The following is a 24,098-nucleotide window of genomic DNA, read 5'->3' as shown; positions in this document are numbered from 1 at the left end:
TGGTTTTTGAAAGGCTTTGAAACACGGATGGTTTGTGCTCCGGGCTTTCCTAACAGAGAGGAATGTATACCTAGGATAAACAGAAGTCTATATTTGAAACGTAGATGCTTTACAGGATTGTACATGATCTACTTTTTGTCTTTGTTGCTTTCAAATGTACACTTTTTGCCTTTTATTATGCTTTTTTATTCTCCTCATTGTAAATCTGCCATTGCTTCTCTTCTCTCCTCAAGTTTTATCTATCTCATGCATGTCTCTCCCCTGAGGTTTCCTCCAATTTTGTGCTGATAGAAGGTTTTTCTTATCTGACTCGGGTCCTTAAGGGTCTAAACTTACAATCACATTACTCCTCCACCCAATTAAATTTCCCCACACTTTGCACCAAAAAAAGGGATGTGCTGTTCTTTGCTGGGTAAGAAACAAATGTTGAGTGGAGCATTCAGAAACCTTAAATGATGTATCAGAGCAATTATGCGGTTTGTAATCTAGTGGTGTGATATTGTACATTGTCCAAAAGCAGTTAATGCAGAAATGCTTCTACTTTTCAGCAGAGGCAGAGAGCCGAGCAAAGGTTAAGTAAAACCCATTAGTGGACTCGAGCCAGGCAGAGAGATCGAACCAAAACAGGGAAAAGCATGAATCCATGAATTCATCAGTTGCAATTGGTTTTGGTTGCATTCAGACTGATAATAGCACGTAAACAACAACACACAAGGGGATGGATTAGTGCTGCTTCTGGTAATGATGAGAAGATGAAATAAAGAATCCAGGAAAAATCCTGCCTTTGAAGAGTAATCACACATCAAAACACGATAGACAATAGCACTACAAAATGATCAAAATCAATATAACCGCCTCAAACATGTCACAAACTCCAGAGATTCTCATTAGATTGTCCAATGTATGTGTGAATGCAAATGTCTGCACACGTCACTACTAGGTATTATGTCTCAAGGACTCACAAGGGACACACTACACAACTTTCACAGTCATTACCGATTTTGAAAAGATTTCAGTACACACTGAACACATCAAACTCCAGCGATAGCAACCATGTCTACAAGAGCGACAGTTTAAAGGGTTAACAAACATTGTAGTTTTGATATTCCTGCCACTTCCTGTAGTCTTAAGGTACATTCACACCAGCCCTTCTTAATCAAACCCTAGTTTGTTTGCTTGCTCGGAAAGTCCGGTTCATTTGGGTGAGGTGTGAATGTGCAACCAAACTCTTGGCTGCCTAAAAACTGAGGTCTTGGTTCGCTTCAAGTGAATCAAACGCAGGAATCGGACTACAACGCAGGGCATTGTGGGTAAACACAACCAAAACATACGCACGTGTAGAATCAGACAAATTCTAAAATGCATTCATTCATTTTTGGTCTATTGTAGCCATCATCATCATACACCTGTTAGTACATTTTGTTACCTGTTTGCAAATCCTGCAGACACTGAACAACAATCACAACAGCAGTCCATTGGAGTTTTGACCACCATACATTTCTGTTGAATATACCTCGAATAAACTGAAGGAACGTATTATCTGAACCAAAATGACGCGACTTATTTACATATCTACAGATACACAACAGGAGTGTGTAAATTCTTGCGGTGCTTCTGAGTAAATGAGGGTGATGATACCAATTTTGTGGCTTTCGGCACAGCAAGACGACAATCTAACAATCTCCTGATGTTTGATGTCGAACTGGTCTCGCGCTGTGGTCTGCGGTGCGGCGGACATCTTTTGGATGTTTTGCTTTTGCTCTGCTGCATGGCAGACGTTTATTTATGTAATAAGGGTAGTAACGGTATCAGAATTCCCTGATATAATAACACACCGGTGTCAGGTCCACATGAAGACGTTTTATTGTGATATTTCAAAAAGAATACAATAGTCTACCTTGGGCTTTTTTATTCGGTCATCAACTTTTCTTGACACAGAGAAACCAAAATGCTTCTCTTTCTTACATCCATGCGCTGTTCTCTGTTGTCTGTTATTTTGGTTTTACTTGACAGGTAGAGGCACTGGGTGATGTTCTCTGTAGTTTTCACTTCTTTACTCAACTGGGAGTGAAACAAACGGTTTTCTTTTTCCTGGCAGATGACGATGGTGTATTGATGGTGTATTGAGACACCTTTGTTCTCGCAATATGATGAAATCAACAATATCGTTACGTCCCGAGTAATTGAGAATGTAGTTTAGTTGTGTGGTAAATGGAGGTAGATGCTCACCCGTATCTGTCTGCCATTGGCACGATTCAGAGGAAAATGAGTGTGATTCAGTTTTCATTGTCCCTCTTGTTATGAAGGTGATGATGGCGTAAAATCCCTCCATCATTCTTTGATAATGGGACGTGTCAAACAAAACTTCCATGACACAATGCTTTGAACACTCCCCCTGATCCCTGCAGAATTAAAATAGACCTAAAAAAAAAAAAAGGGTCATTTCTTTTTTCCATGACCACCTCGCCTGCTGGTGCAAATGAAAATGCCCTTCCCAAAATAGATCATTTTTACCCTTCAGATGTCCACTTTTATTTTAAGCCCGGTGACACCATGTCATCCATCACACCTAGCTTTTCAGATGTGAGCAGCCCCTGAGGAAGCGCTGATACAAAGCAGGGAAAGTGTGATAGTGTGCTGTTGCTGTGTAGTTAGGAGCTTTATGGCGAGATTGCCACTAATTTAGCCTCAGAGTAGCATTTAGACATTTTCTTTGTGTGAGTAAAGTGGAAGTCATTCCACTTTTTAGGGTAAACATTGAAAATGGATGCCCTGCTCTTCCAGCTCTTCCCTCAAATTACTACTTGACACGGCCAACCATCGCTCCACACTATTGTCTGCCAGGAAAATGCATTTCTGAAAGCTTTATTGAATGTTTTGGCTGGATGGAAATTGTGCGAAGTGTACCCACGGCTTTGATCATCTTGACCTGGAAACGTGATAGTCCACCCCACTTCACAAGGCTCTCTGACACCTGGGAAACTGGAGCTGGTATTCTTGATACACGATCTGCACCACAGCACTAAAGACTTAACTTCTCCTGTTTCGTAGTTGACAGAGAGTTCTGATGGGAAGTGGAATTTCACATGGCTCAAACTGAGCCCTTTTTCTTTTCCCTCAAGCCACAGGAGTCGCAACATTTGGAGCCTGGTGGGGAAAAAAATGCCCTGTATAAATTCTGTGAACAAGATTCCTGCAGCATTACTTTGACTTAAACACAGGGGGAATGATTTTGCAAGTGGATTATTGGTCCTTAAAATTTATATATTCTATGAATCAAATTGATTATTTTTCACAAGATGTTGAGAGATAATGTATTCTTGAACCATCACCTCTGGGTTAAACACTGATTCATGGTACTGAATCCTATTGACTAGTGTGTAATTTAATGATGCAATTTTATTTGACTCTCTGGGTTTATATTTAGCTCAACATGGTTTAATATCACTTTTTTTGTCTGATACTGAATATAACAACTTTGAATTCCTACCAGCACCAGTGTGAGTCTGATACGGTTGACATCTTGACATTTTTTTTCCAGTATCAGACTGATACTGTATATTTTGAGTGTCATATCAACTCATTCCTAATTCTTTTTCATTTTGGAAGAGTTGTCAATACAACACATTATCCCTCTGATGGATGCAGTATGTTTTTCTATTCCATCTTTTTGTTTGTTTGTTTTTATTGCAGTATTCCCTTCTGTATGTTGGTGTCTCTAACCCCTCCCTGCAACTTCCTGCCCTTGTGTGGTTCCTTCTTGTCTGCTCCACCCAAACGTGTTGCACCTAACTCTAATTATCTTCCCCTCTCCTTCTCTTCTTGGGTATTTAATCTGTGTTTACCCTTCCCTCTCTGCCTGTTCAGTTTGATCCTTGTGACAAGAGTCCCATCCCAGTATTTTTGCTTTATTAATTCCTTGACCAAACTTGGCCTCACCCTCTGGATTTGTTTGGCTTCTTCTGCAAAGTGTTTCACCTAGAATGCCTTGTGGTTCCTGGTTGTGACATCCATACATCATCACCTCAAATCAAAGTCAGACACACTTGAGTGCTTAGATAGCAATTAAATATAATAGGATAGTGCTATTTTAGTGTTGCAGGGATATAATTCATCCAGAAATCAGTGAATGTATTTTAGCGTTGAGTTCTGAGCAATGTGTGATGGCTCTGGCAGTGGTACTGAGGTTAGAAGTAAATTACACAGAGCCACTGTGTGATTAGAGAAGCTGTGGCATGGCTTTTCAAGTTCAAAACCCCTCAGGATATTTGATCGAGCCGCAGGTCTTTGATCAGTGTTAACATTACAGTTACCATGACAGTTTATTTTCAACTACCAAAAAAAGACCATTTGTGTCAGAAAACAATCTCCCCTTCCCCTGACATGTTGGCATGCCGCAAAAGAAAAATGTCAGTGTCAGTGATGGGCCATTAGCCCACAGTGAGTTCCTTCTGTGCTCCCAGACCTATTGAAAACACCTTTTCAGTCTTTAACAGATGGCACGGTGACACAGCAACTGCAGGCCCTGACTTGGGCCTTAATTTAAAGACATTTTTCACAAGCTACACAGAACTGCAGAACAACACCAACGTCTGCCAGAGAGTGAATGACACCAAGAATGTACCATAAACAATTCCCATGCATATCTGCGCTGTGACGTACATTTGACTGACAACTAGGGTTTACACATTTCCTGCAATTTTGTTAAAGGTCAGATGTGTAAGACTTATCGACTGTAGGTTGGAACAAACAACAGCATTTACCCGCTCACCCGCTCACCCCTCCCTTTACCAAGCATATCAAGGCACTATGGTGGCCTTCACATGCCTGAAATGCTGTCATTCTTCTTTGTTTGCGGAGTAAACTTGAGCTTTCAAATGCACATTCTCTGGCTCTGGTTTATGCTTTCAGCTGCTGTAGAACTAAGGCAGGACAAAATGGTGCCTAAAATACATATTCTTCTAAGGCTACTAAAACCAAACAATTGTTATTTTAAAGCTGTATGTGATTTTTCGTTTAAATATCATTGGGTAGCCCACGTATCCTTGGGATACACCTGTTAAGGCAAAGGTTTCTCTGATAGTGATGTGATATCCTCGGCCATTAATTGTTCCAGTCCAGGCTGCAAACTCTGCCTTGTGAACCTTGGGAATCGTGGCATGTTTGCTTTCCACCAGTCAAGGGGAGTTACGTCCAGAGGGGTGCAAGTGTGTTAACCTCTGTTTCACTGCTGTTTGATGCACTCGAAACGTAGGTGTCCCCAATGGGTAGCACCATGGCTGCAGCCGCACTGTCCTGCACTGTTCCGCGCTGTCCCGCGCTGTCCTCCACCTCCACTACACTACAGTCACAGCTGTAGTGTAGTGTAGTGGCACCGTGCCCCAACGAAGGGGCAGCTCCTCACGTCTCACATTTTGTTTCCTTCCGCTTTGACCTCTTTCCCCTCCAATTATGTTAGCAACTTTATATGCTGGTATAAAATTTAATCACAATGCATGTGTGGTCCAGAAGAAATGACCTGCCAAAAGAAAGGAAAAAGACATGGTGAGTTAATTAAAAAAATGCATTTAGCATCTGTTAAATTCTTTGCAGCTGATGACCGGTTAATCATTAACATCCCTACAGATGACATAGTAACCTCCTTGCTATTATGCCCTTTTCATTTTCAAAGCAGTCACCCCTCCATTGCTGCAAAAGTCATAGTGCTTTAATGAGAACTGCACTGTAGCCCACAATGGACGCTTTTCACCCAGATTAAATGTATCACTGTGCTCAGTGCTCCCCACCCCCCCCCTTCATTTTGCCCCTATTGTGACACAGTGGTTTTACAGAGCAGCTTGTTGCTGAAAAACAAGGTTAAGGAGATCAGTATCAAAGGAGGAGTGTTTTTGTGTGGCTTGCAGGAGAGTCTCGCTTCAGGTTTCCACCTGAAACACAAAGGTGTTTTCTTACCTGATTTGTATTCATTCACACAATGAGTGGACCTGCCTCTCTTGTTTCCAAGTAAGGAGAGTCCAGACGAGACTTTTGTTCACCCTATCATTGGATACGTGCACGTTGCTTCCTCCAGTACGAGCCTTGGAGCGCAGCCATAGGCTTTGTCAAGGATGAATTTTTTTTTTCTGCCCCTTTTTCCTCCTCTTTGTTGCTCTGTGTATATTCTAAGAAAACACTGCCGATAAATGTTTAAGCCCTACTGCTGCTTTTTTTTCCCATCATTTTGGCTCCTGTTTTATTTCAGTAATACCAAGTCTTGTCAACCTAAAATTGCCCTGTCAGAATCCAGAACCCACAAATTAGCAGTTTAAAGTGTTCTTAGTCCACAGGGGCCTGGAGTTCGGTCCACAGATAATGCAGCCTATACAGCAGTACTGTACAGATTAATTTGTGTGATTCAGCTGACGTCAGGGAAAGGACTGAAAACATGAACAAAGTAAATATTATTATCTTGTTTCCTAGGGGTTTTTCCTGACCGTGTCCCCTGAGTCCATCCTCAAAGTGGCGAAGCACGCTTCAGACAACAACAAGATCTTCTGCCTGAACCTCTCGGCACCTTTCATCAGCCAGTTCTTCAAAAAGCACTTGATGAATGTCATGCCTTATGTGGACATCCTGTTTGGCAATGAGACGGTAAGAGACATTTGCTCACACATGGTTCTGATAAAGGTGTTCAGTACATGTTTATTATTTAACAACAAATTCTTTGATAAATCAATAATCAATATATTACCATGTATTGTGTTGAGAGTCAGTGTTCCTGAAAATGTATCCTAGTGACTTTGATGATCCCTGACAAGCGTCATTTATTTTGACTGCTACTGACTGAACTATCGTGGTCCTTGGTCATTTGTTTTCCCATGACCTTTATGGGCAAAACAAGTCCGGGTCATTATTATTCTGTGTGGCTTTTCCCGCTGTTTTTTTCCACATTTTTATTAATATAACCTCATTAACTAAATCTCAATGCAGTGTTTCCTCTCTGTCACGGTTAACTCGCACGGCCTGGGACACCTCTTATTTACGTTGAATGAAGCGGCGTCGAGTGTTACCGAACAGCATCCTGAGAGGCAGCAAGAGCTTTGGCCGGTCAAATAACATTAGGGGAATATTCTAACACAGCTACGAGCCCGATCAATCACATATATGAGTTTAGCCCCGAACCAGAGCTCTTGGACAAGGTTGTTCTCTCCATTGCCAATTGTTTTTGTCAGACAAAGTGCACCCAACAATGGCCGACACGGCAGACATCCCATCACCATCACTTTGGCACCTGCTACATCGATATCCGTGCCACCTCCAGCACCATGATTTTAATACGAGGCGTACATGTGAGCCTTCTGTAAGGGCAATTTTGAGTATAAATATTTAGTACAACAAAGACTTGAATCTTGGCATCAGGCTAATCTTGGTCCCATCTTCATGTCAGACTTTTAATCTGCTGTCTCACTTTTGTTTCTGCCTGAGCTCAAACATCCACCCCTCATCAGTATCCCTCTGTCTGCGGATGCATACAAACACTTAATAATTACATTATTAATGTAATTTTTTTTCGGCAACTGTACACCCATCTCTCATGCTTCACTCGCCAACGTGAAAACAGCGTGACTGCACCTGTGTATACGTGACTCGGTCTTGTTGTGGGTCTGCGAGTTTCCCTTTGTGTTTGATAGAAGTACCAGCATGAAGTGTGTGAGCGCTAGTCACGTCACTTCAGTCAGGAATGAAGTGTGGAGATCAGTTCAGGTTGCAGTTCAGTAGAGACTGGAAGGGAAGAAAGCAGGGTTAAGAGCTAAGTTAATCCAAGTTTTCAGAGTGAGATGCGTCTTTATCCAACCATATGCAAGTAATGAAAATGTGGTGTCATTATTATTGTTATTATTATTATTATTACTACACAGAAACACTAATAATTAAGTTCCCCTGATGCCAAAAATCACATTATCATGTCTCTTGTGGATTGAAAACCTGAACCATTTAAATATGATTGTTTTGTCGGGGGTTTTCCTGATTGCACTCTTGTGTTGAGGGGGTCAGCCAAAAGATTTGCAGAGCATATTTACTAAACTTTACTGTCATGAACACTATTGTCATAATTGAATCATTTATTGCAACAAATGGAAATGTAGTTGGATTTGGCACTGATCTCACTCTGCTCTGTAAATGCTCCATGGGTTGACCAAACAGCATGATAAGCCAAAGAGGGAGCCCAAGCAAAACATTGAACAATATTTGAAACTTTTAGCCTCTTTGAGACTCATCTAGAAAAGTCGATGCTGGGGTGGTGGTGGTGGAAATGCTTAGCCAGTGACAGCAATGTGAGGCAGCATTGGTGTAGCAGGAAATGAGTGAGGAAGGAATCTTGAGAGTGGCTCTGATTAGAGTAGTATAACAGGACCTTCACTTGGTAGGCGGGGTGTGCGCTGTGCCCGATGGCCGTGTTGTACCAGTGTGCTGACAATGACCAACAACATCAAACACAACACAACAGACAACAACAGAGGTCATCCAGCAGCTTAGTTTTTTCTGCATGGTTTCTGGCTGTTTACGTCAAGCTTTATATGACAATAGTCTGTCGGCGCTGAAGAAACACCGGTCGTAAGGGGTTGACACTTTTCTGTCGCCCAATCAGCTGTGGGTCGAGCTCCTTGGAGACCATTATTTTGAGACTATGTACCGTACAGGACTGAACAGATTACTGTTTGACTATGGTATGACTATCAAAAGAACTAACAAATATTATTATTCCATCAAGTGTTTGAAATGAATAACAATTAATCCTCATACAAGCCCTCATAATTAGTCATTTTTCTTCTGAATATTTATGAAATCATCTGCTTGGTGAAGGTGTGTTCTCTTTGAGTGCTTTCTAGTTTAAAGAGATATTCCCTCCCCTCGTTTAATGCAAAATTAAACTGCCGGGTCCACTGTTAGATCCCACTCATTGCTCTCTGTTTCTCCTCAGTATCAATTTAACTTCTCACTTATCACCGAGACATAAAGAGATGAATAAGAATTAGCCCAGTAATCATTCATCTCAATCATGTCACCATTTCATGCCGGTTAATCTATCGATTTCTCTCAGCTCTGAGAAAGTGAGTGGCTGGTTGGAGGTCAAGCTGTGGTCACAGACCATGGGGCTGCTGGGAAGTATCCTCTAACAGGTCGGCTGCGCTTGACTCGCAGGCACTGCGTGGACAAACTGCACTTTCTGTAGAGGGGGAGGGGAGGGGAGTGCGCGACCACTGGACTGAGTTGGCCTCCCCTCTCCTAAAGCTACTAAACAGAGCCCCGTCTTTAGGTAGCGATTGGGTCCACAGCCCAGGACAGAACTGGAATAAACTGCTCAGCATTTGAGGATTTATTGCTGTTGCTGACTTCAGCTGTTTCCCCCTTTCTTTGCTCCCCCCAACATAAGACCTCCCTTTTACATATGCACCTCTCCCTCGCTCCCTAATTGCTGCGAGGAACAAGTCTGTCTCCTAACTCACGTTGTACATTTTGCCAGCGTTCTGTATTTTCGGGTGGGTGGCACTGTAACTGTTTGCGTAAGACGTTTGCTCACACCTCCAGTCATTACAGTTTAATGACTCCGGATAATTGCAATGTATGTTTGTTGAAGGAGATTATCATCGGGAGACTCTGTCAGAGCTTGTTCTCTCCGCAATTGAACGCGGCTTGGTCTGCCTAAAATAAGAGCTTCATTGGGAAACAGGGCAGATATTCACCACTCAGCCAGCACGCGCAGTGAGGTCTTCCAGGGTCGACTCAGGACTAAGGCCTGTCCAGTGTGTTTTGAAACCTTTTGGTCTTCCTCTTTGCTGGAAGAGGGAGTTGGGAAATGACTGCTCGTACAGTCAAGCCTTAGACCTCCCATTGTGCACAGACAAGGTTGGCGGTCATGCAGCGGTGCTTGGTGAGTGACAGGCAACAGGGCTGCCTCGCCCACGCTCATCCATTCCAGTCCCCGACCCTCCTCTCGCCCCAACTTCCACCCCCAAAGTGATGGATCAGCCTCAGCCCCCCCATGCTTTCATAACAAGTCAGTGACAGTCAGGATCATGCAGGCTGACTTCTATAGCCCTGCAGAATGTGCCATCAGCAAAGGCTAATGTGTCTGCCTGTCTCCGTCTTTCTCTCCCACTCTTACTGAGTCACAAATTCAGAGCCACTCACACTGGTGAAAATATGCTAAAAGCAGCTGTAGGAGCTCATGTTATTTAAGTGAATTATCATAATTTAGGGCAATATTACAGTTTTTAAGATATAAGCTCTGCAATGTCCGTCACGACTGGGATCACAGAACACAAAATACATCAAGAAACAGAGGAGGGGTTGACAAACTTGAAGATAGTGCAAGGACATTTAAATAGGCAGAGTCTTGATCGTGTTTTTATGTGGTCTGTGGAGACGAAGTATTGTTTTTGGAAATTGTCTCAATAGATGGCAAGTAGCTGTATCTCCAGCACATTTTTAAAAGAGAACATGAAGAGTTTACAGTTCTTTCATTTGTTTTTATGACTCTGATGTTTGTCCAATAACATGATACTATCTGTGACATTACACTCGACAGACTTTCCATGAAATTTAAAACCTGAAAACTATCAAAGGAGGCAGCATCTCTTCCAAAGTTCAGTCAGTTGTCAGTATTTTTCCAAAACTGTGTTGTGACTTGACATGAGGAAAAATAAATGTTCAGTGGTTTCGGGGTTTTTTAAACAAAATCCACACACATCTACCTCAACATTTTAATCTTTTCCACAGGGTATCAGCAGCTGGATAAACATTGTTTCAAACATTTTGAGCTGCATGTCTTTCACTTTTGGTGGGATTGGTCATCTTTGGTAGTGACAGTGTTTGCTTTTTAATACACGCTTGTCATCATTTATTCTTGTTCTGGATGGCGTGTTGAAGTCAGAATAATTTATGCTTCAAAATGTTACCAGGGGCTTTGTTGTTCGCTGTTGATTGTTTGGAATTCCATAACAGCAACAGCACAGGCTCCAAAAGATGCCAATAGCCTCTGCTTCCTCACTCCCTCACTTTTTTTTTTCTTTTGCCTGCGTCTGCTGTTGAAATGTGTCTCTGTTTCTGACTGAGTCCACCCTGGATAATTCTGCTGTAACTTGATCCTGCTGGTACTTGTTTGAAACCTGGCATCAGCAGTCCCTGCTTGGCCTATCAGCAACTTTGCACTTATATAACAGTCTTCTATCCATCCTGTAATTACTGCCTTTTTGGGGAATAGTGTCGTGTCGTGTCTGTGGGGTGGTGGTGGTGGTGGTGGTGGTTGCGAGGACAGGGACGTCGCTCCCGCGTTGCCAGAGCCTCTGAGATGGTGCCAGCGGAGGCACAGAGACATCAGAGGCTACTTCACTTTAATTGGCAAACACGTCGTGTGATAACCCAGTGACAGCAGCACAGGTCTAATTGAGTCCTCCTGCGCTGTCCTCCTTTTGACTACCTGACATGGAACCCAGGGCATTACATTTCCCTCCGTTTAATGGCCACAGTTAATTAGGCCTGAATGAGGGAATCATTACTGCTGGAAAAACCACATGCCAGTGGATTCGACGATAAAATTAGCCACAATTTGCTTTTGCTATTTGAGCATAAAAGATAAACCACACAATGGGGGGGGAAGGATTGGACCATTACTGGCAGATTTGTCTTGTGGAATTTTAGACGTATCACAGACAAATGGAACAATTAATCAAGACTGAATTAATCACCCTGACTGATGTTTTTTAAAGCCAGGATCCATGGTTTTCCTCGTTCAGATCATTTCATATGCCTGGGCTCTTTTTTTAATCGGAGCTAAATGCTTTAAAAATGTGCTTCCTTTAAAAAAAAAAAAAAAATTATCCTGCAGACGAGGACTGTTTTTGCCCCACAGCCAATACCCAACAACCTCTTCACTCTTCTGCCATTAACATTACATACCACCCCCATACAGAGGCTCCACATGCCTTCCATTGCTGTCCAATGTGTTCTGCAGCTCTGCACTCAGAGGGAGCTTATTTATATGGGTCCCGGGCCTGTCTTCCAAACGAGAGACAGCCATTGTAATTGAATACTCAATAGGTGAGCCATTTAACAAAAGTGGAAATGGCATTCAGCTATGTATTAATGTGCTTTGCTGAGGTAAAAGCAGCCATCATCATTTCAATGTTCAAGCTGTTTCGCAAGAGCATTTAGCCCACCATCTCTCCGGGCCATGAGCGCAAAATGACACAGATTTCTCCCTCCTCTGTACTTTGTGTCAGTGTTCCTTGCTGAATAGTTTGTGTGGTTATCGCGCCTATTTTCCCCATCCATCCTTCAGCAACTCTCCATGATCTAGGTGGAGGGATACAAGCAGTTCTACAGAAGGTTATTGTCATGAAATCCCCTCAGGCGGTTTGGCTTTCAGCCCTGTTTTTCTACATCTGCATGCAGTGTGTGTGTGCGTGTGTGTGGGGTAGTGGGGGCTCTAATGATTTTTCCAGGACAGGCTGGAGTAGGTGTATAACTATATACATATATATACAGTATGTCGGTGTGTTTATATGGTTGGGAAAACAGTCGGGCGGAGGAGATACATGGACAATATAGTGTCATTTCTTAACACCTCCACAGATTTGTCATTTGTCTTTGTTTGTTTGGTGGACTGCTCGGAAGCCTTATCTCTGTGGTGAGGCCCCCAGCTGTTTATCGCCTCTGTGACACGTGCGGGACTGTGGAAGTGCATGCTCTTTGCTGCTAGTATGTGTCGGTGATGGTCCAGTTCACATACCGCATACCCCTTAGGGTGTGTACATATATCTATATATGTATGTATGTATATATATATATATATATATATATATATATGTGTGTGTATGTATATATATATATATATATATATATATGTGTGTATGTATATATATATATATATATATATATATATATATATATATATATATGTGTGTATGTATATATATATATATATATTAGGGCTGTCAATAGATTAACTCATTAATCTCACATTTTGAGTGAGATAGAGTGTGTGAGAGAGAGAGAGAGAGAGAAAGCACAGTCAGCCACACAGTGTCAGTATCCAAATGCAAGTCTCTGGGCAGCTGCCAGCATATTACGGGCACTATCGGTACCTAGAGTGGTTAGTTTGCCACGTACTTTTCACACCACAATGTCGAGGAATTCCTCTGCACAGGTCTCAGCAATTAGTCGCGCACCTGTTTTTTGTAGGACAGTCAAGGCAAATGATCCTTCCGCCCAACAATCCCTCACCTCTCTCCCTCTTCAGCTACCGTCTCTCAGTCTCTCCTATCGGATAATTTCCGGCTTTCGTGTCAGAGGTCAGTGCACACCAGAAGTAAACAAACTTGCATTAACTGCGTTAAATGTGTTAATCTCGGCTGCATTAACTCCTAATACAGCCCTAATTTGTATACCTATATATGAATGGGAGATTGCGTTTTCCCTCGACAGCTCACCCACTGTGGACTCACAGACTCAAGATGTGCCCTTTGACTGTAGCTTGTGAAAAATATCCGTCTCCTTGCCTCAAACAAAGAGATGTAAGAGCTAGATTAGCGTGTTACTGAAACAGCTTTCCTTTTAGGCTCTTCTGTCTCGCTCCTCTCCTGTCAGGGTTGTCTGCAGAGAGCGGGCAAAAAAAAAAAAAAAACATGAGACATTAACCTCCATGTGTTTATTCACAAGGCCTCACAGGCCAACTGGGAGCACAAACACAGAACCATCTCGAAAGTCGCCAAAGCAGAACAATCCCAACGTGTCACTGGAAGAAAGGACACAAAGCATTAGCTGCTGCTCTCTTTCATGTCTTTCACATCTGAATTTTAATTAAATGTGTTATTCCTGTGATGAGTCAAATGCCTTCCGTTCGACATCAGAGTGCTTTGACCTTCTGCGTGACGTACAGTCAGTGAGCTGTTTGATGACTCATAGCGCACATTACCGGTGATGATTTTCTAAATGCAACGACTGCCTGTTTTCATTTGTATTCCTCTTGTTCATTCTTATTCCTTGTTTAATACAAGATCAGCGGTTCCTGACCCTGAGATCTGGACCCCCTGGTATTTTATGAAAGAATGGAAAATAAGCAAATAAAGAACTTTTCTGCTTCACAACTTGCTTATTTTTCCTCTAATGACTCATGAGTTGAACTGCTTGCAGCTCATAGACTTGTGCACCAAGGGGTCGCGAGTAAACACTGGTTGCCTTTAAAGTGACGCCATTTAAAGCAAATTAAATATTTTTTTTTTTATTAAGGACTGTCTTGTGTCACTTAACCACAGAAGTGGTTTTCAAGTGTTGCCTCAGTGACCACATTTTCCCTTAAACATCAGGTGACGGTCTCCAAATGCCGTCAACCTCTTGGCTCCTCGCAGGAGAGAAAGGAGCCAGAGATTGAACTTCTCTCTCGCTCTCTTCAGCCTCTTACCACACTAAAATTAGCAGGTATCTTCAGGATGTTTGAACCCTGGTGAATCATCTAAAAAATGCAATTAACACCATTCCCATTCCCAGTGCTGGTTTTGCCCTGTGTTGTTTTTTTTACCCAAGTGTGAAACGTGACGTCACAAATTGTGCCAGAAACAAGTTACAGTCTGTAATTGTTTTGTGTCTTTCACCTCAGTCCATTGCTCAAACTCAACAGCAAGTGAACAATTTTAAGTCGCTGATAAAATTAAGTCAGACGAATAAAATATTGAACACTGTCCCAGGTTGAAAGATGAATGTGTGTCTTAGTGCTGTGCCTGAAATGACTCTGGAATGTGCATGGCTGCAAACGAAGCAGAAAATATTGAAGCGTTTCTTTTCTATTTGGGATGTTTTTTTCCACAATGTTACACTTCTCTATTTGTAGCACATTTCATGTGTGAACACCAAGTGTTTTCACTCTGCCTGAGTGTGGCTGCTCAAACAAGGTTCAGACACGTTTGATGTCCAACTTGCTCAGATACAGTAGCATACATCTAATAAATCGCTTTTAACCGATGAAGAGCTTTTCTTGAGTCGGTTGCAAGTGTGTTACACTTAAATTTTAATTCACAGAAAATAAATTTGAAAGGCTGCTACAGATAAAATAATAAACAATATGGTAATAAAGATATTATACTAAATGAAACAAGACGCAATGCAGCCAGGACTTTTTTTTAAGTAGACTACAAACACTGTTGAGAAGCTGTTGTAGCCTAAACAAAGTGTATAACTCACACCTGCTTTTTACAAAGTTGACCCATATGCACATTACCTACATAGAATGAACCCATTGTCCGATATTTTGCCACGACAATCCACCTGTTGGCACAGAATCACATCATCCTAAAGCAATGTGATGAGCGAGAGTGGATGAACAGTGCTAGTCATTTTGCAGAGAGACAAAAATAACCACCGTGACAGTTTGTATTATTTTTGTCCAACTCATTTGTGTTGGACACACCAGAACGTCTGCTAGCTGAGTATCCTGCATCAGAGGAGGCCTGAAAATTTCTTTCGTATGTGCCCAGTGAGTAGATTTCACTGCAGTCAACAATATTCAATCAACCAAGGCGCCAGCAGGAAGGAAGGAACAAGTCCTTTCATGAGGTGTTTACTTCGTCTTGTGATAATGCCACTAAAATGGTTGACATACTAAAATCAAGTTAAATAAAAAGTGAACAGACTTTCTAATATCACTTTTCTTTCGTGTTATTGGCTAAGAGTAGGGTTAAACTTAGTTACCTTATAAATAAAATGTCTCAAACGTGAGTAGAAGATGGTGTTAAAATGTACTAAATGTAGGGTACCGAAACAACTTCCCAGATTTTGGAAGTTTACCAGTAGTAGTCCAGCTCCTAAAGGTTGAGAATTGTCACTTCCACACGACAGGAGGGAAATAACGCACTGCAGCCTTCTCTCAAACAAATCTGTTCTTTGTGTTATAAACGGCTACATGTCAAAAGGAAAGAACATGAAACACTGGACGTCCTCGACTGTTACCCTTTGTTGTACCCTTTGCGTTATTCTTATTTGCGTCATTATAATAATTTAATATTTAATATTGGCGTGTGACAGTAAGTGTGTTTACATGCATGTTAAAATCAAGCTAGTCTTAGTTGGACTACCATTTAGGTGGTGATTCATAGTCCGATTACTCCTGCATAAATACGTTTAGTTAGTCTGGCGTTGGACCAAAATTTCCTCCCCGGTCTTTGACCCGGAAGTAGAAGGAGACGACCTATAAACTTCTACTGTTGTCAGAAATCTACAGGTCAACAGGAAATTGATTCAATACACACTTGCTTATAGAGAGATACAGTGCCACCTATGGAGGCGGAGTCAGGCGTACACGGCCAGCAAATCGATTTTCTCCTCCGCATGTATACTCGGACTCTGCAAGTTGTGCAGTTGCCTGACTTAGTCGGACTATGGCCTTATCTTGATTAAACTGTGCAGGTAAACGTAGTGACTGTGTTGCGCTGATATGACATCACAATATTTATGTACCTGAAGCAACTATCAACCATTTAGCTCAAGTTGGAAACTGAAGGCAGATCAGGTAGTAACATTCCAAGCAGTGCTGTGGTGAGCTGAACTACTGTGTGCCCCTTTAGGTGGTGAACCATTGTGCTCAGTAACTCCAACAGAAGTAGGGCAGTATGGAAGTGTTATTTTGGTACCCTGTATGACTTTAAGCAGTTGAAATACAAATACTTTATGTGCCAAACTCAACTGAACTGTAATGCTTGGTGGAAATGGGACTGAAGTGACAGTGCTGTGGTCTTTTACTGTCTGTGTACAGTCAGAGAGTGCACTCAGTACAGCAGAGAAATGATCTCTCCAACATTCCTCTGTTTTTCCTGGCTTGTCTGTTTGCGAGTCATGGTACTCTGGGAGCCAGCATGGCTCCACCAGAGGAGTCCGACTAACCACTATAATTGTGCCGTGCCCAAACCTCCTTCCCCAACCCTGGGACTGAACCATGAAATATTTGAAAATGCCAGGGTTAAGAGAGGGGGGGTCCTTGGCAGAGCAACATGAAATGTGAGACCATAGAGCATCTTTAACAAGGATAGAAAGCCAGCCAGCCAGTCAGCCAGTCGGGCAGCCGGGGCAAACGGTGCACTCCTCTGAAGGAGAATAATTATGGATGTAAGAGGAGATATAGTGCTTGGAGTAGATCAATAGTGCCCACGTTCTGCTGGCGCTGAGGCCAGCGCATTTCTGTCACAGCAGGAGAGAGTACAGGATATCAGCTTGTTGCTGGAGCGACTTGATGAAGTTTGAACCAGCAGGCTTCCTACATACCCTTACAACCATTATGCCTATCCTCCCCCCAAATCACTGCTGCCAGGAGTTTGGCTGGTTGCCCCCCTTGTCTCTCTCTCACACACACACATACACACACATCTCAAATCCTCTTATCCACACAGAGTTGGCGGAAGAACTGGCCTTTGTCTCCTCATGATTGTATTCCCACAGTCCAGACTATACAGTCATGTTTTCCAGTGCGGTTTGGAGGACCTCCTGATTCTCCACATGCTTAGAAAAACTGAAAACAGACAAAAAGACAAAGATACAACCAACAAGTATCTATTCACATGTAATACTCAAATACTTTGCCTCATGCAATGGATACTGGAACCCACGGAATGACTTCAGAAATGCTGATTATCTGCCTGTTGAATTGAGTGCAGTATTTGCTTTTCTAATTTACTGTGTTTTTGTAATTGCATCATGTCCAGCATTTCCTTCTAAAGGTGCCAGGCAATTATGTTTTGCCTCCCAGCATCCTCTACCACATTTGTTGTATGCATTTATTCCCCCTGTTGAAGGGCCGCTGTCCTCCATACTGCTTTTCATCCGGTTAATGGCCATCTTATGCCACATCAACAGAAAACACGTTGGACACCATCTCAATTTTTGTACGCACAATTTATTCAGACAAAGCTCTCATGTCCCCTGTGGACACAAATGGTTTGAATTATTCTAAGAGCCCTTTTTTCCCCTTCCCTGGATTTTTTTCATTGTCTGAAGCATGTGAGTCCCTCTAGAGCAGATCTTTGTTTCTCATTAGGAGGTAAATAGAGCAGGCCAAATGCTCATATGTTTATTATACACAAGAGGGCATGGTCACTGTTCTTAGCAATTTAGAGCAGGAAAAAAAAGCTGGTTGCTTTCTTGACCTTTTCTTTGCAACCATATGTCTGTTAAATTTACTGGTTAATAAGGACCGCAAGAACGGGAAGAGTTTGACCTAACCTCAAAAGTTTTTATAACGGAGCCATAAATATAGGAATAATCATAATTACCATCTCCTTTTACATGTCTCGGGTCAAGTTTAGACCGAGTAAAGTCTGCAGAATTCACCCAAAACAGAAAGAATCACAATACTGCGGAACGATAGACGCAGTTCACAGTGACAAACTGCCTGGTTTAGAATCTTGCATTTCGTCATGTTTTATTTGTGAACAACCAATTATTAAAGTGAGAAAGAGTGTCAGCCACCGATAAGCAGGTAAAAATGGTGTAGGCAAGATCTTTTTTTTCACATTATTAATCATTCCATAATAATCTTTCAGCATAATATAAACATGTTCGTTCCCCAAGCTCTGTTTCCAGTCTTGGGGAAATCTGCCCCGTGACATTAGACTTGGACCAATTACATGGCAGTTCAGAGAGAAAGAAAGAAAGAAAGAGAGAGCGAGAGCTCTTATTGACTGTACTACTAATCAGCTCCATATAGACAACCCTTTAACCCTTCTGTTACCATCTTATCGTCGCCGCCAGGATTTGGCATGCTTACTTTTTATTACTCTAACTCCTAGACCGTTTGTGATATCTACAAAATTAAAACCATGGGCTGGTGATCTGTCCAGGGTGAGACCCCCGTTTATCGCCCTATGTCAGCTGAGATTAGCACATCACCCCCCAAATAGGAAAGCATACTATTGTAGAATTGATGACAACTTCTGAAGTTGCAAAACAACATGAAAGAAGGAAAAAGGCTGAAAGAGTCAGACAATAAACTCAATAGAAATGTGTCAATATTTGCGCAGGACTTTGATCGCAAAATGTTATAGAATGAGTCATGTATTGCACGTAAGTCTGTCCTTGAAGAGACAGCCTTCCTCTGTAGCTCCTCCTGAGGTTTCAGACCATTGCAAACTGATTTGTGAATTTTGGCTGTACAATTTATTTTGATTTGACTCAACAAACAACTAGTTTTAGATCCTGCCTGCTGCAGCTTTAAAGCACAAAGTAATGGAATCTATGCACTGGGTTTTACCTGATTTAATGCATTCTGCACCATATTCAAACATGCTGTTTAGTGCTGTTGGATTTGTGTTACATTTTGAATTATGTGTGGAAGTAACACAACACTTCCTTTTACTTAAAACCAGAGAGAACAACACATGCGAAACACAAATACACAGTGAAAGTCTCTCATTTGAAATAGCCAGTATTGTTAAGTGTAAAATAATATGTGATTAAAAAAACACATTTTCAAGGCTGTTAGCAGCAGGCATATGACCAGAGGGCATACAGAGAGTTGAAACTCCACTCGTGTTAACAACAGTCTAATTTACTGTTTCACCCAAACACATTATTTCAACCACTTCAATTTGAAGATAATTTGATGTATTGACCCTGGAATGTGCCCCAGATAGTTGGAATCAAAATTTGAATCCTGTTGCTTTCATATGCACAAATAAAAAACAAAACGCTTCTCACAGGGAAAGTCCAGTGTTCTGAAAATTCAATCAGGTGGACCTTGAACAAACAATCCTACAGACAAGCAACAACAACCAATGACTCTCAGTAATAGTGGCTCATGTTTCCCCAAGTAAATATCACAGGCTGGTTTCAGGGTTTCTTACTGCAGATGTGTGTTCACTGTTTGACACTCAAACTAGCCAAGGGGGTTAATCTGAAGATATGTATCATTATTTTTAAGAAAGTTAATGATATAAAAGTAATTTAAAAAATGTTAATTTCTAAAAAATCTGATAAGCCGAGTGGAGCCAGAGCTGTAAAAGCCTGCTGCATTAGCTCCACTTGTTGGGAAAACCACTTCATCCACCATTTCTCCTTCATCTAGTGTTGCTTCTTGAGAGATAGCCAGTCTCTGGTAGTCTGACTTTGTTTGCTGACCCCTTGTTAGAGCCCAGAGGTGAGATAGTGTGTGATAGAGGCCCTTAGTGCTGATAAGGCCATCAGTCTGATAACTATGTCCCCCCAGCACAAAGCTCCTACTGCTGCTGCTATTAGCCCCACCAGAGCGGCTGAATGCCCGTCTGCTCCCTCCTGCTCTATCTGAGGTTACATCCTGTGTTCCAAGCCTTTTATGCAAACCCTGCTCTCCCTCGCCGAGATTGCTATCAGCCGAGATATTTATGTACCGCACATGTTTCCGATTGTTTAACCTTTGGACCTGCGCTGTAGGTGCTGCTGCCGTCCCCGTGGATTTGCAAGGAGACCTCTCTCTTGCCCTCGTTGGCCGACTGAGTTAGATGAGAGCACAGGCTCCTGCTAGTGCTGTGTATAATGGATTGGCAGGAAAGGGCACTGTAGAAATTGGTGACATGAAAGCTTATAGGTCAACCCTGCACTTGCTTTAAAGTTGGAACAATTCTCATCAAAATGGATTTAAAGGGGAAATCGTTCAATCAAACTATTTTAGTTGTGTCAGAGTGTAGAAAATATGACTCAGGCCATAGCTGCCTACATACATAGTCCACCTAACCCCAATCTGCATGTCTATGGACCGTGGGAGTGCTAACCCTCTTGGATATTGCTGCTCTGACCTCATCCCCAGAATCAGCATCATGGTCAATAATGATTTCCACACTCTTTAAACTCCAGTTTTTAAAAGTGCTCAGTCTCTTACCCTCAGAGCACAACAGCCGCAGTGACAACAACTTAACAGCAGACTGGAAAATTAACAGCAGATGGCAGGTGACGCCATCATTTTCCATCTATTCCAGTGACATTCTGCAGGTGTAATCTCCAAAGTGTGACTGTCGGGAGAAAACTACAAATGATCTCAAAGTGTTTTATTCATCACTTCTACACTGACACACCTTTCCTCACTGAAAACACCAAACACTGTTAACACTTAGATAAGTCCTAAGTTAACATTGCAGTGAAAGTCTTTTTTCCAAACACTGTGTTGAGCTACTTAGCTATGAACTGAAATAAAGTTAAATGTAGGATTACAGCACATAGGCATTGATGAACTGCAGTGTGCAATTGAAGGAAATATGAATATATAGGAAAATTAAATCTGATTAAATTGAATCAGATACTGAGTCCACAGATGCTCAGCAGTCATGAATTTTGACTGGGGACAGAAAAAAGGCGTCAGAAAAGCCCTCTTTCGAAGCAGATGTGACATTGCAGTTTATTGCAATGCATTATATAATGAACATAGCTTGAGGCTAGACATTTGACAGAATTTCAAATTTAATACAAACTGCAGACAGCTTTGCAAATGTAAAAAAATGTAAAATGCACTATCTCCCAACAATAGACCATCTGGAGAACAACAAAAATGGAGTTATTTAATAGAGAGAGAGAAAATCACAATTGCTGGCACGTGTTTTTTGTAAGTGTGTTTTTTTTTTGTTTTTTTTTTTACAACATTGCTTCAAGACGTTAAAGACACACTGATATGAAGGCACATTTGAGGAAATTGCTGTACATTCATCTTAAGAGCACTGACAATTTCTCAGAATATGGACACTTAAAGAAAACACTTTTGAGAGTTTGAGGAAGCCCTAGTTAGGAATCCAGCCTAAGTGTCTGTGCAGATGTAAATCTGTCAGTAACTCCGACTGTTCAAATGGATGTACATATTAAAACTTGACGACCAAAGCCCTGTTAATGTAGGAAAATAACTAGGTAGACATGGAACATGCCACTTAATGGCTTGGTAAAAAAAACTAAAGTGAAATGCCATCAGTTGTTGTAAAGTCCCAGAGGCAACATAAACGACTCCTGCCTCTCTGGAGTGTGTTATTCCTGTGCCCGTGTTTACCCTCATGTTTGTGGCATGTCATGCTTGAGCAGGATTGCCACATTCTCCAGGGAGCTTTACTGGGGCTCAGTACAGGTGATTTATTCCTCCTAATCTGTCCTGCACAGTAGCAGGCAGCTGTGTTCCCTCCACCCAGCATGAGTGAGGTGCTATCAGCTTGCATGATTATATTGAAAATCACCTGCGTTAAAGCCATCGGCCCACATATTGTGGAGGTGGCGGCTGCTTCCTGTTCCCGCAGCACCTGAACTGGACGAGGAGAGGGGAGCGCTGATGTCAGAGCATCAAGGAGGAGCTGTGTTTGACTCCTGTCAGACATGCTTTTAACATCCTTCCTGAGTGATCTGATCACATGCAGGTTACTGTCAGTACAGGTTTGAACCATCCCATCTGTCCTGAGTGTATGCTCTGAAAAAACACTTTTTTTCAGGTGGTTTAAGGACGCATGAACTAGGACTGTATAATGTACAGTCCTAGTTCATGGATAATGGATATTGGAAAGAATGTGGCCATACAGCGTATTCTAATACAGGGTGTTATCGATATATTGATATTTTAGATATTTTATGATACTGTGAGCATAGCAATATATTTAAATTTTGGCCATCCCGTGGCCAAGTGGAAAGGGAACTGGTTTGTCTCCCCACCAGGTCAAAAAAGGGCTAGGTTCTCAACCTCCATTGCTCCCCGGGCGCTACTCCTAATTCTTGGAAGGTTTCTAGTAGAGGGTGGGTTAAATGCAGAGAAAGAATTTCCCCTGCAGGACTGATAAAGGACTCATTTATTTTAGAAAAATGCTCTCATTGTAACAATAATATACAGTTTATTTGTCCAGTGAGACAAATGGCTGAAAGCCTGCTGCTAACTAGTGGTCGGAGGCATAAATACAACACAAAACCACTGTGAAAACACCACTGTAGTATCACATCATGAAATATTGCAACATTCTCGTGTATTAACACTCGCACGAACACAGTCTTTCCTCAGGAAGCATTAGAGACTGTGTCCTCAGCTGACATCCTCTACAACCACTTGTTTTCCTTTTTTAATCTAATCAGCACCCATCTGTAATTTTCTTTGTAGCCCCCGTCAACATATTAACACTGATTTTCACATGATTTCTCTTTCTCATGGTTAACATCTTATTTCATGTTATAGCAACACAGGAAGAGCTTTGATTCAATCAGCTCTTCCTGCATAATTTTTTGTCTCTCTCTCTTTGTGTCCCTGTCACTGGAGCAGACACACAGACATATTGACAGACGCATCTGAACAGTCATACTCGTTAAAAACATCTTCTTCTTTTTTTTCTTCCTGCGAATAGAAATGACATCTGTGTGTATGTGAACACGGGGTGGGGGGAAGCCAGATCCGATCTTAGGTGGTCACAGGAGACACATCCAGGATGCAGTTTAATGCCAGGTGTGAACAGCGCTGAGGACGGATGTTAATACCAGGTCTGAACGAGGCCTTAGTGACCACGGGGCCTAGGTCAAGGGCACCTGACAGTCCCTAGTGATGTCATCACCATGTTAGTTATTCATTCAGCACTTTCCCTCTCCACTCACCCCCACATGTAATGTATGCAGCATTAATGTGCCTGGAAATGCTTGAGTTGAACGCCAGATGTTGTTTTTACTGAGCATTTATGACAGGCTGTCCGACGCGCCTGAGTGATGTCACACGCGCACATGCAGAGAATGGTGAAAACGTCACATGCCACTGCGATAAAGGCTACTTATATATATATGTATAAGTAATGATAATTGGATAAAATGCTTAAGATGTCACGAACCAGTCATGCTCGGTTTAGTTTAAAAGGTTCCTTGCAGTAAGTGATTTGTCATTTCCAACTGATGTGTCCAGACCTAATAACTTCTCCTCTGGTTTGCGCACTTCGATGACTAAAGACACATTTTCTACAATGGTGAAAGTTGTTTCTCTCCTAAAAAATGGTTTGGGGCTGAAAACCTTAATGTCTTTGAAATGAGCTCTTATTGAAATGCTCAGACAGAAAGAGGAAAACAGGAGTGTTGTAAATAACTTATCGGGGCTATAACCTCCTCAGTGGCCC

General features: G+C 41.9%; 1 protein-coding gene across 2 annotated transcripts in view; it reads left to right on the top strand.

The window, feature by feature from the left end:
* The window catches only part of LOC122759062 (adenosine kinase-like), a 122,667-nt gene that overhangs the window by 78,040 nt on the left and 20,529 nt on the right, over positions 1-24,098 (top strand). For both annotated transcript variants that reach the window (XM_044013558.1, XM_044013559.1), the window contains exon 7: positions 6,460-6,630. In XM_044013558.1, coding sequence (XP_043869493.1) covers positions 6,460-6,630 — 171 coding nt within the window. The remainder of the gene's footprint in view (positions 1-6,459; positions 6,631-24,098) is intronic.

Source organism: Solea senegalensis, linkage group LG18 (genome assembly GCF_019176455.1).
Source record: "Solea senegalensis isolate Sse05_10M linkage group LG18, IFAPA_SoseM_1, whole genome shotgun sequence".
Taxonomy (NCBI): domain Eukaryota; kingdom Metazoa; phylum Chordata; class Actinopteri; order Pleuronectiformes; family Soleidae; genus Solea; species Solea senegalensis.
The sequence above is the reverse complement of the archived record's forward strand: the minus strand, read 5'-3'. Positions and strand labels throughout refer to the sequence as shown.